Raw genomic sequence first — 11928 nt, forward strand, 5'->3', positions numbered from 1 at the left:
ACAAATGAAAGAATAGAAGGCAATGTGAAATATCTAATGGGAAAAAAACCACTGACCTGGAAAATAGATCCAGGAGAGATAATTTAAAAATTGTTGGACTATCTGAAAGCCATGCTCAAAGTAAGAACCTAGAAATCATCCTCCAGGAAGTTCTCAAAGAAAACTGTCCTGATGTTTTAGAACGAGAGGGCAAAATAGAGGTTGAAATAATCCACCGGTCACCTCCTGAAAAAGATACCAAAAAAGAAAAATTCTAGGAATATTATAGCCAGGTTCCCAGATTAAGGAGAGAATTTCACAAGCAGCCAGGAAGAAACAATTTGAATATTGTGGAAACCCAATCAGGATAACCCAGGATCTGGTAGCTTCTACACTGAGGGATCAAAGGGCTTGGAATATGATATTCCAGAGGTCAAAGGAGCTGGGATTAAAACCAAGAATCACCTACCCAGCATAACTGAGTATTATGTTTCAGGGGGAAATATGGTCATTCAGTGGAATAGAGGACTTTCAAGCATTCTTGATGACAAAACCAGAGTTGAATAGAAAATTTGACATTCAGATACAAGAAGCAAGAGAAGCATGAGAAGGTAAACAGGGAAAAGAAATCATAAGGAACTTATCAAAGTTGAACTATTAATATTCCTACATGGAAAAACAATAATTGTAACTTATGAAACTTTTCTCAGTATGAAAATAGTTGAAGGGAATAGAAATATATATGTCTATATATGAGGGTACATGGGCATAATAATACATATGTGAATGCATGTATATATGTTTACAGGTATACATAGATAGAGGGCACAGGACCAATTTAATAGGAAGGGATGATACTTAAAAGGTGAAATTAAGAGGTGAGAGAGGAATATAATGAGAGGAGATGGGGAGAGACAGAATGGGGTAAGCTATCTCATATAGAAGAGGCAAGGGAAAATGGTTACAATGGAGGGGGGAAGAACAGGAAGGCAAAAGGGAATGGTTCAACCTTATTGCCATTGAATTTGGCTTGGGGAAGGAAAGAAATACACACTAAATAGGATATCTCACCCTACAGGAGAGCAGGGGGGGAGGGGGTGGGGGGGAAGGCAGACGGGGGGGGGGGAGGGAAGTTGGAAGCACCCACTTTTGAAAAGGGACAGGATCAGAGTAGAGAATAGGACAAGTGGGAAGTGTGATAGGAGGGAGGGAAATATAGTCAGTCTTTTACAATATATGTATTTTGTTATTGTTTTGCATTAGGTACACATGTACAACCTATACCGAACTGCTTGTCTTCCCAGTAAGGGTGGGCGACAAGGGAGGAAGGGGAAAAAAAAAAAAAAAAAAAACAAAAAAAAAAAAGAAATATCATGGATTTGAAGGAGATATGATGGTTGCCTTCAATTATTCAAAGGGCTCTTGGGTAAAAGAGAGATTCAAACTCTATGTCAATGGAATGGATGACTCTAGCAGATTTTACCATGATAGAAAGGCAAGCTCATTGAGGGTGTTCTCTTTTGCCTCTTGTTTCTGTCCCTTGGACTTAGCACAGTGCCTAGCACATAGTAAGCTTTTAAAAATGGTTATTGAAGGGAATTGAAAGTCAAAGTATATAGTCCAACAGAGAGGACATAAATCCCGAAGCCCATCTTAGCTAAGTACCAAACAGCTCATACCAAGAGGTTGAACACTGGGATTTGAATTCCAAGGGCAGCATACCTTTTGACACAAAGAATGATACAAAATGACCCTCAGTTCTCTGCACTCAGCTCCTACATCCACAAGGACCATGTCAGAATGAAGGGAAGTGGGCTAAGAATCAGAGTGTCAATAAGCATTTACAGTTAAAAGTTACTCTGATATATCATATTCTTACTATATACATCATATATTATATTGCATATTATTTTTGTATTATATATTGATACATATTATAATTATAAACTAGTTATAAGCTTCTCTAATTTAGTGAACTGGGTAGTGCTTTGAAATATACCACTTTATGAATTCGTAAATTTTGAAATTGCCTTATCTGATATCAAACTACTAATATTCCACCTCTCCCTCTGCCTTCCTTGCTTGTCAATTTCTTGACTCCTTGAGTCCCTATCACCTTGCACTAGACACACACTCTTCCTTTTCCAATCTTGACCCCTTAATGAACCAGTTAAAATGTAGACTTGCCCCATTTTGATATCATGTCTTGCCTTGTCAAGCCCCAGGCTTGCTTCACTTTCACCATCACTGGCCTTCAGTCTCACTCATGTGCTATTAAATTAAAGTAAATTTAAAAAAAAACAGATTGATTGTGTCCACTATAAATTTATCTTACATACTCTCATAATTATGACTGCAGGGCAATCCTTTTACATTTCAATAATTAATTCATTTTCCTGTTCAATGCAGCAGCTCTTTAAAACCTTTTTATCCCTTCTAAAGGGATCATGGGTCCCTCTCCCCCAACACTTTCTGAGAAACTGGCCTCATGTTTTTCTCCAAATCATGATATACAACACAAATGGTATTTTACATTATTTTTCTCAAATTACATGTTAAAACAATTTTAACATTTTTAAAGGTTTGAATTTCAAATTCTATCCCCCCTCCCTCCCTCTTTCCCCCTCTTCCTTTATGAGATGTTAAGTCATCAGATATAGGTTATGCATGTACACTTATATACAACATTTCCATATTAGTCATTTTAAACAAAAAGACTTGAATAAATCATGAAAGAAATAAAGTGAAAAACACCATGCTTCAGTCTATATTCAGACAATATCAGTTCTTTCTCTGAAGGCAGATAGTATGCTTCATCATTAGCTCTTTGGAATTATTTTAGATCGTTGTATTGCTGAGAATAGCTAAGTCATTCATAGTCTTTCATGGCATAATGTTGTTACTGTCTACAACATTTTCCTGGTTCTGCTCACTTCATTTTGTGTCAGTTCATTTTACTGCATATCCTGAGGCCATTCACCTTGAGCTTCCTCTTCTCCCCTTCTCCTCATCCCACATCACCTAGATGCATTCTACATTATCTCTTTCAATCCTATCTCAGATGAAGAGGTGAATCATAGCCTTGCCCAGGACAGCTCTACTAGATGCATGTAATGGGAATGTAAATTTTAAAGATCTTCCCTGCCCCTAGGCTAAAGTGCACCTGGAGCCTGGGGTGGGAGGCTTGTTTTTCAGTAGATACTTTTTATTGGCCAGTGGTTTTATTGGCCAGAAGGTTGTTACATTCTCTGAGCCAGGAGAAGGCTATATAAGCCCTGATGTGTAGCTTTGTTTTGGGGCTCACTTTGAGAAGTGTTCTGTGATTTGATGAAACTCTGGGCTAGCCATTGTCCAGAGCCCCCCCGGCTTTGAAACCCAGATGTTAATTGGGTATGGAGGTAATGGTTGGACAGTTTGGAAATCTGTCTACTTGATCTGTTTCTGTCTTGATGACTGTCTGTATATTCTGAAGTTCGGGGTGCTGACCTTTTTCCCCTGAACTAGGTAAACGATACATATCTGACTGATTAAAGTAAGCTTGTTAACCCATTTTGAGTTGCTTTCCTTTATCAAAGCAGATCCAAGAACCTGTATTGGCAGCAAACCCTGAGGACACTTGGGGTGCTTGCTGCTACAATGCACAAGTGATCCCAATCCATTGCATTTTCTTTAGCATGATTGTCATCTCTATCTTTCCCATTCTCTCCTTTATCTCCAAAACCTCCTGTATATTGACTGCTTCCTTACTACCTACAAACATACTGTCTCTCCTATCCTGAAAAACAACTCACTTGATCCATCCCCGCTAATTATTGTCCCAAATTGGTTCTTCCTTTTGTAACTAAACTCCTTGAGAAGGTCATCTACAAGAGATGTGTCAACTTCCTTTCATCTCATTCCTATTCTCTAGTCTATCTTCCAATTTTATCATTCAATTGAAGCCATGATTTTCAAAGTAACTAATGATCTCTTAATTTCCAAATAAAATGATCTTTTCTCAGTTTTCATCCACTCTGACCTCTCTTTCACATTGCCAATCACCTTTTCTTCTTGATATTCTCTCCTCTAGATTTTCATGACACTCTTTCCTAGCTCTCCTCCTACCTAGCAGACCACTCCTCAGTCTCCTTTCCTGGATCACAGTCCAGGTCACACCTGCATCCAGGTCAAATATTCCAAAGGGCTCTGTCCTGGATCTTCTTCACTTCTTCCTTTATGCTATGTCATGTGGAGATTTTATCCTCTTCTAGGATTCAATTATTGATCTCAGTGCTGATAATTCTCGTCCATCTATCCAATCCTAAGCGCTCTGCTGACTTTCAGGCCCTCATCTCCAACTATCTATTGGACATCTCAAAATGCACGTCCCATAGACATGTTAAGTTTGATATGTACAAAGCAGAATTCATTCTTTTCTGCATAAATGCTTCTCCGTCCTACCTTTCCTATTACTGTGCAGGGTGACACAATCCTCCCAACGCTTCAGTCTCAAAACCTAGGAATCATCCTCAACTCCTCATTATCTCACTGCCCCCCATTTAATCTGTTGTCAAGATCTGCCTATTTCCCCTTTAAAACATCATTTCAATATTTTCTGTCCTCTGACACTATTCTAACCCTGGCGCAGGCCCCCATCACCTCACACCTGGACTGTTGCTACAGTCTGTGCTGGGTCTTTCTGCCTAACATCTCTCCCCACTCGAATCCATCCTCATTGAATCACCTTTGAGTGATTTCCCCCACTCAATAAACTCCAGTGTCACACTATCACCTCTAAGATCAAATGCGAAATACTTTCTTTGGCATTCAAAGTCCTTTATAAACTTCCTCCCTCCAATATTCCTAGTCTCTTTCTACCTTTCTCCCTGAAACCTATTCTTTGATCCAGTGCCACTGGCCTCTTGGCTGTCCCACGAACAAGACCCTCCATCTGTTGGCTCTGGGCATTTTCTCCAGCTATTCCCTTATTCCTGGAATGCTTTCTCTCTCTGTGTGTGCCTCCTGGCTTTCCTGGTATCCTTTAAGTCCCAGATGAAAGCCCACCATCTGTGAAAAGACTTCCCCAACCCCCATTAATCTTAGTGTCTTACCATTGTGTGATTAGACCCAATTTATCCTGCAAGTGGCTTGTTTTCATGTTGTTTCCATCATTACATTGTGAGCTCCTTGAGGGCTGGAACTATCTTTTACCTTCCTCCGTATTTTCAATGTATGGCATACTTCCTGACACACAGTAGGTGCTTAATAAATGCTTGTTGACTTGACTTGAAATACTTTGCTTCTGTCTACAGGGTTTATCACAAATGCTTTGTCAAGGATGAGGTCACATAGGAAGCCAAATTATTCTTCTTCTAAAATTACCATCCCAGGACTGCCTTCTATATCTGGTTGACTTGGAGTCAGGGCTCATTGGACACTAAATGTAAAGCTATATAAATAAATATATTATACACAAATACATTCAAAGACCTTAGAGACGGCCTAGTCTGGCTGGATCATTTTAGAGATAGGGAAATGAGGGCCCCACAGGTTATCGACTTGTCCATGGATACTCAAGTAGTGAGGAGTAAAGCTGAAATTAGCATTCGGCTCTCCTTTCTCTAACTCCAGCATGCTTTCCATGGTACTGCTTTCCCAGATGCCTTTCCGACAACACAAACAGCCTTATTTGCCATTAATCAGTCAAGTCTCCACTATTCCAGCCTATAGACATTGGCACCTTTGCTGAAGTGACAAGCCAAACACTCATCCAATCACAGGTGTGGCTGTGGTTCTTCCACATGATAAGAGAAAACTAAATGGGAAGGGAAAGAAAGCCCTGAGTTCAAATCTACTTTCATGTGTGACTCTGACCAAATTAATTAAATTCTGCCTGCCTCAGTTTCATCTATAAAATGGGCATTATAATACAATCTCCTGGCATCGTGAGCATCAAGTGAGATAATATTTGTAAAATGTTTTGCAAACTTTAAAACACTGCATGTACATGAAGTACTATTTGGGCCCCCCAAAGCTCTACTTTTCTTTCTAGGAAAAATACAAGCTGAGATTGACAGGGTGGTTGGCCAATCGAGGCAGCCCACCATGGCTGATAAGGAGAATATGCCCTACACTAATGCAGCCATTCACGAAGTTCAGAGAATGGGTAATATTATTCCTTTCAATGCACCCAGGGTGGCCAGGGTTGATACCACAGTGGCTGGATACCACGTGCCAAAGGTAAACTGCTTTCTCTTCCATGAACCTGAAGGTTTTCCTGTCTTCTATCGGGGAAAGAAAAAAAACAGACTATAGAACAAAGGGTATATGAACTTTGCCTTCAAAAATATACCTGTTGATAACTTATTTCCATGTAATTGGGTAGTTTTTATAAACCCATATGTGTTATTTTATAGTTTATAAAGAATAATTCTGAGAAATGGAGCATAAGCTTCACCATACGATTGTTAAAGGCCTGCATGATAAAAAAAAATAAAGTTGAAGAAGCTATGGACTAGATTCTTAAAATTTCTGGGAAGCAGAGATTACTCCCAAGATGTCGTGTGAAGGCCATGTTTGTTCTAGGATCTCCAGGCCCACAGCCAGGGACACACCTGCTCACTCATGCAAACAGGATACCAGAGGGCCTGGGCACACCTGCTTCACTACTCTCTTCTCTGTCCCCATCTTTGCCTAACCCTCTGGGCTCCTCCCACGCAGACAGCTCCTTCTAAGTCAGATTGTCTAAACACACCCAGGTGTGTTTTTATAGTTAGTCACAAGGAAGTTGAAGGTCCAACCCAACAAGGCCCTGTAGATATTGACCTGGAACTAGAGTCAGGAAGAAGTGAATTCAAATCCAGTCTCAGAGGCTGCCTGTGTAACCTTGGACAAGCCACTTCACCTGTCAGCCTCAGTTTCCTAATGTGTAAAAATGAGAAGGCTTGTAACCCTAAGTCTATAATCCTATATTTTTACTACCCAGTATCCCAGATGTTGATTGGGCTTCCTATCTCCAGAGCCTTCAGTCTTTCACAGTATCTGACATTTCTAACCATCATTTCTTACAGTACTTCTGAAGGAATTTACAAATATAGGACACATTGCTATCTGGGAAGCTGATTCAATTACAACCTAATTGACAAGTAGGCATTAGGGAGAATGTGGTCCCAGATGGGGCAGGGACTGACTGGAAGACAGATCACCCAGGGATGCTGGGTGCCAACCTTGCCCAAAAGCAGTAGTTTAGAATGAGGCACTTTGGATTCATCTTCCCCTTCTGATGTTACCTGGGGAATTTTAATGAGTCTGCCTTTCCATGTCTTAGTTTACTCATCTGTAAAATGAAAGGGATGGACCAGATGCCCTCTACAATTCCTACAAATTCTAAATTTATGACTCTCTAAGGCCAGGGTTCTTAAATTTAGGTTCATGAACTCAATTTCTTTTTATTTTATTTTATTTGGATCGTGACAGTTGTATTTGCAAATAATCAGTTTTCTTTGTAATAACATGTTTTCATTTGATTCATTTTAAAATGTGAGTCTGAGAAGGGGTCCAAAGGCTTTGCCAGCCTTCCAAAGGGGTCTCTGACCCCAAACAGGTTGAGAGCCCCTGCTCTAAGATGTCTTTGAGTTCTACAAAAGGCTTGGCTACTAAAAGCTCTGTGGCCTTGGCTGGCTCTTTGCCACCCTCACTCCCCCACCCTCCAGAACTCAATTCCCTCTTCTGTAAAATGAGAAGGTGGGCCAGGTCTCTTATGCCTCAAAGTTCCTTGGACTCTGTTCTTTTCTCTTGTTTCCAGGGGACCGTACTGTCGACCAATTTGACTGCCTTGCACAGGGACCCTAAGGAGTGGGCTACCCCAGAAACCTTTAACCCGGAACATTTTCTGGAGAATGGACAATTTAAAAAGAAAGAGGCCTTTCTGCCCTTTTCAATAGGTGAGCCACACTCAGTAGGAGGGGAGCCCCCAGCCCAAGGGGCACCAACCTTTTTAACATTAAGAAACTTTGCAGACTCTACTTCATGAAACCCACAATATATGATGGTGAATATACTAGTCACATTCATTGATTGGGAAAGTCCATCACAATACAATTTTAGATAGCAGACCTTTAGATAGCTTTTTAGAATCTACAAGACAGGTAACAGCTCTTTGGAGTTTCACAGACACCCTATGAGGTAGGTAGCAAAGGTGCCCATTTCACGGATGAAGAAACTAAACCTCAGGAAGGTTAAATGACCCACCCACAGTCACACAGCTTGGAAGGGTCCCAGATGAAATCAGCCCTAGATCCCTGCAGTCTGTTCACAAGGTGCAATGGACTCAGAAAATCTCTCAAGGGTATCTGTATTTTTATTCACCACAAGATCACCTGCAGCCACTTGAATGTAAAGCCAATAAGCCTGTCTGCAAGGGGTATGGCAGATGTCTGACCCAGGGCTGTTCAAGGAGACAGAAGGCTGGTTTATGTTCATTAGAGAATAGCTATTCGGTTGAAGTTTCATCCTCAGTTGTGGTTTTGCCTGATGATTTTCCAGACCCTTTGCAAGGACCTCAGAATTGCCCCCAGCCTCGCCACCCCCCACAAACTCTGGGACTCTCCCCCTTGGTATCCTTTGGTGACCTTACTTAAACCCCTTGGGCCTCAGTTTCCTCATCTGTAACATGAAGAGATTGGACTATATGGTCAATAAGGCTCCTTCTGGCTCTGAAGCCTTGACCCAAGAATCCCAAGAATTCAGAGCCAGAGGATCTGAGTGTTAATCGTGCCTCTTCTTCCTTGTGTGACTTGCATTGACTCAGCCCTTCTCTGGGCCTGTTTTCTCATCTCTAATAAGTGAGGGAGTTCAGGTAGGTGGCCTGGATGGTCCCTACACCCTCAAATCTGTGATATTCTGATACTAAGTAAATACAAAGGGATTTCAGTAAGGAGAAATATTTACAAGGGGAGGCAGCCTCAGAGGTGAGCCTTGAACAAAGTTGGGGGTTTGAATGGTCAAGAGGGAGGAGAAGGTACCAACTAGTTGGGGAAAGCAGCCTGTGCAAAGAGATGAAGATGAGACCAACAATGTCCTGACAAGCTGGGTGGCCTCATTCATCCTTCGTAGAGGCTGCAGGTTATTTGTGGAGCATTCATTTGGGGGAGTCCTTCCCTCAGGAATTGTACTAGATGTCTCCTGAGCTTTCAAATCCGGTTTATTTTTTTCACTTACAAACTTAGATTTATAAAAATTTATTTTAAAATTTATTTTAAAATTGATAAATTTAATTTATTAATAACAAATAAAATCTAAAAGTTTAATAGTTTTAAATTCTTAAAAATCATTACCATATCTTTAGATTTTATTTAAAATAATAAAGAAGTAATTTATATGTGATTTACAGTTTCCAAAGTGCTATCATCCCTATGGGGGATCTCATCATCTTCTCATCATCATCTCTCACCTGGACCATTGCAATAGGCTCCTATCCTCGCTTCAAGTCTCTCCCCAAACCAATCCACTCTCTGCCACAATGACTCTTCTTAAAATGCAGGTCTGACCATATTGCCCCCTGCTCAATGAGTTCTGAGGGCTCTCTATCACCTCTAGGGCTAAATATAATCATTTAGTTAGCCCATTAGTTGTTTCCATGATACCAAACAGCTGGTTTGACCAGCTATTCTCATGACTCTGAGGGGCTTGGTAAATAGCCTTAGTCTCTTGAGAGCTGGACTGGCCCCTTCTCCCATCAGAATTTATGTGAGCTCACTGAGAAAGGCTTTCTGGAGAAAGGAGTGAGGACAGCAACTTCATGCCTTTGGAAACGGTGACCAGGTGTTCAAGACTGGTTACATAGCCAATGGGATTTGTTCAATTCTGTCTCCTTCCAAAGCCTCCTCCTTCAGGAGAGTCTATACCCTCATGTCAAATTGTTTATAAGAAAACAGACCCACCACCCATCACAGTCTGTCCTCCTTGGTAGAATCTGCCAGAGTCAGGTGGGCACTGTCTCTTCTTCCTTAAGTCTTAGAGAGCAGCTTTGAGCCCTTAGAGCCTGTGACTTGCCCAAAATCACACAGCTAGTGAGTGTCAGAGGAAGGACCCAAGTTGGGTTTCTGAATCCAGGATCAGAGTTTTTTCTATGACGCTGATGAGAGCAGATCCATACAGTAAGGTTCACAAAGGTCTGACATGCATTATCCCTTTCAGTCTTCACAACACCCCAGTGAGGCATATGCCAATATTGTTTGCATTTGACAGATAATAACAACATTAACTGGAGCAGCAGTAAAAGCAATAGTAGTAACAGTAGTAATAGTAGTAACAGTACTAGGTGGCGTAGTAGTAATAGTAGTAGTAGCCAACAACATGTATTTAGAAACTTGTTAGCTGTGTGCTTTTAAGTCAACTTATGTTAGTTGTGTGACTTGTCAAGTGTTAAAGAAAAGTACCTAACATGTTGTAGTAGTAGTAGTAAGTAACATTTATATAATTCTTTAAGGTTAGCAAATACCTTTACACCTTTGCCCTCTAAGGTCAGAGCTGTAATTATCCCCATTTTATACATGATGAAACTGAGGCTGAGAGTAGTTATGTGACTTGCCCAGGGTCACTCATCTAAGTATCAGGGGTAGAACTTGAACTGAGGGCTTCCTGACTCCAGGTACAACTTTCTCCACTGAACCCTCCTGGCTTAAATTTCGGGAAGGGACTTGTTTTTGCTAAGGCTACACAGAAGCAGGCTCTTAGATTCAGATCTAGAAGGGCACTTAGAGGCCGCATCATTGAACTCCATCATTTCACAAGTGGGGAAAGTTGGGTCCACACAAGTTAAGTGACTTGTCCAAAGCCACACAGTTGAAAACATCCAAGGTGGGATCTGAACCCAGATCCTCTTCCTACAAATGCAGTATTTCAATTTTACTAATTCTGAAGTCATCAGCCACATGGCGGCATGGTGGAAATGGTGCCTGGTATGGAGCAAGGAAAACTTGGGTTCAAATTCTAACTCTGACCATTATTAGCATTGTGACTGTGGACAAGTCATTGAATAGCCTTAAGGCCCATCCCAGTGCTAGGGTCTGTACTCTGACCTACTACCTGTGCTGAGCATTAGTGGATTGACTCCTTTCTTATCTCCTTGTCTTTCAGGAAAGAGGGTCTGCCTGGGGGAACAGCTGGCTCGGACAGAACTCTTCCTTTTCTTCACTTGCCTGCTCCAGAAATTCACATTCCAGGCTCCCCCAAACACCCAACTGAGCCTGGACTTCCGAGTTGGCATAACTGTCTCTCCTGCCTCCTATCAAATCTGCACCATTCCTCGAGTGATGTAGGGCAAGCTAGGCCTGAGAGTGGTCTTCCAGTAATAGTAGTAGTAGAGTAATAGTAGTAGTAATAATAGTAGTAGTAGTAATGGTAGTAGCAGCAGCAGTAGCAGCAGCAGCAGCAGCAGCAGCAGCAGCAGCAGCAGCAGCAGCAGCAGCAGCAGTAGTAGTAGTAGTAGTAGTATAGATGACCCAGGGGAAGGGGCCTGGGACTATCTTCATCTTCCAAGATCCCATAAGCTGCATTTTGGAGCTTGGGTGGAGAAAGGGAGGGAAGTCTAGGGTGGGAGAAGAGGATAGAGAGACAAATGGGGAGGGTAGCTGTAGCCCAGTCTGAACCTTCCTGCTCACAGAAAAAGAACCAGCTTAATGTCATCAAAGGAAAGCACAAAGAGTCCTTGTTGGATTTGGAGTCCAAGGTCCTGGGTTCAATTCCAGCCCTGCCACCTACTATCTCAGTGACTTTGGGCAAGTCACCTCAGCCCAGTTTTCAATCTCAAGTGAGGAGGAGGAAGATCTCTAAGATTCTCTCCAGCTCTAAATCTAAAACCCTGTGATGCTATGAACAGAGAGCCAATGCTTTTCTTCTCCTACCTCAAACAGTGGGAAGGCTTCAGAGAGTTTAAATTAGTTATAGAATGTTTCCACAGGTTGATGA

The 11928-nt window shown here is 41.5% G+C and overlaps 1 protein-coding gene across 1 annotated transcript in view; it reads left to right on the top strand.

Moving 5' to 3' along the window:
* Positions 1 to 11279, top strand: part of LOC138165292 (cytochrome P450 2J2-like) — a 49674-nt gene extending 38395 nt beyond the window's left edge. The window contains exons 7-9 of the mRNA XM_069093461.1: positions 6011 to 6198; positions 7763 to 7901; positions 11098 to 11279. Coding sequence (XP_068949562.1) covers positions 6011 to 6198; positions 7763 to 7901; positions 11098 to 11279 — 509 coding nt within the window. The remainder of the gene's footprint in view (positions 1 to 6010; positions 6199 to 7762; positions 7902 to 11097) is intronic.
* The last annotated feature ends 649 nt before the right edge of the window (positions 11280 to 11928 follow it).

Source organism: Petaurus breviceps, unplaced genomic scaffold (assembly GCF_028583685.1).
Source record: "Petaurus breviceps papuanus isolate PSGF00001 unplaced genomic scaffold, PetGlider_PUasm1.0 208, whole genome shotgun sequence".
In the NCBI taxonomy this organism is placed as follows: Eukaryota; Metazoa; Chordata; class Mammalia; order Diprotodontia; family Petauridae; genus Petaurus; species Petaurus breviceps.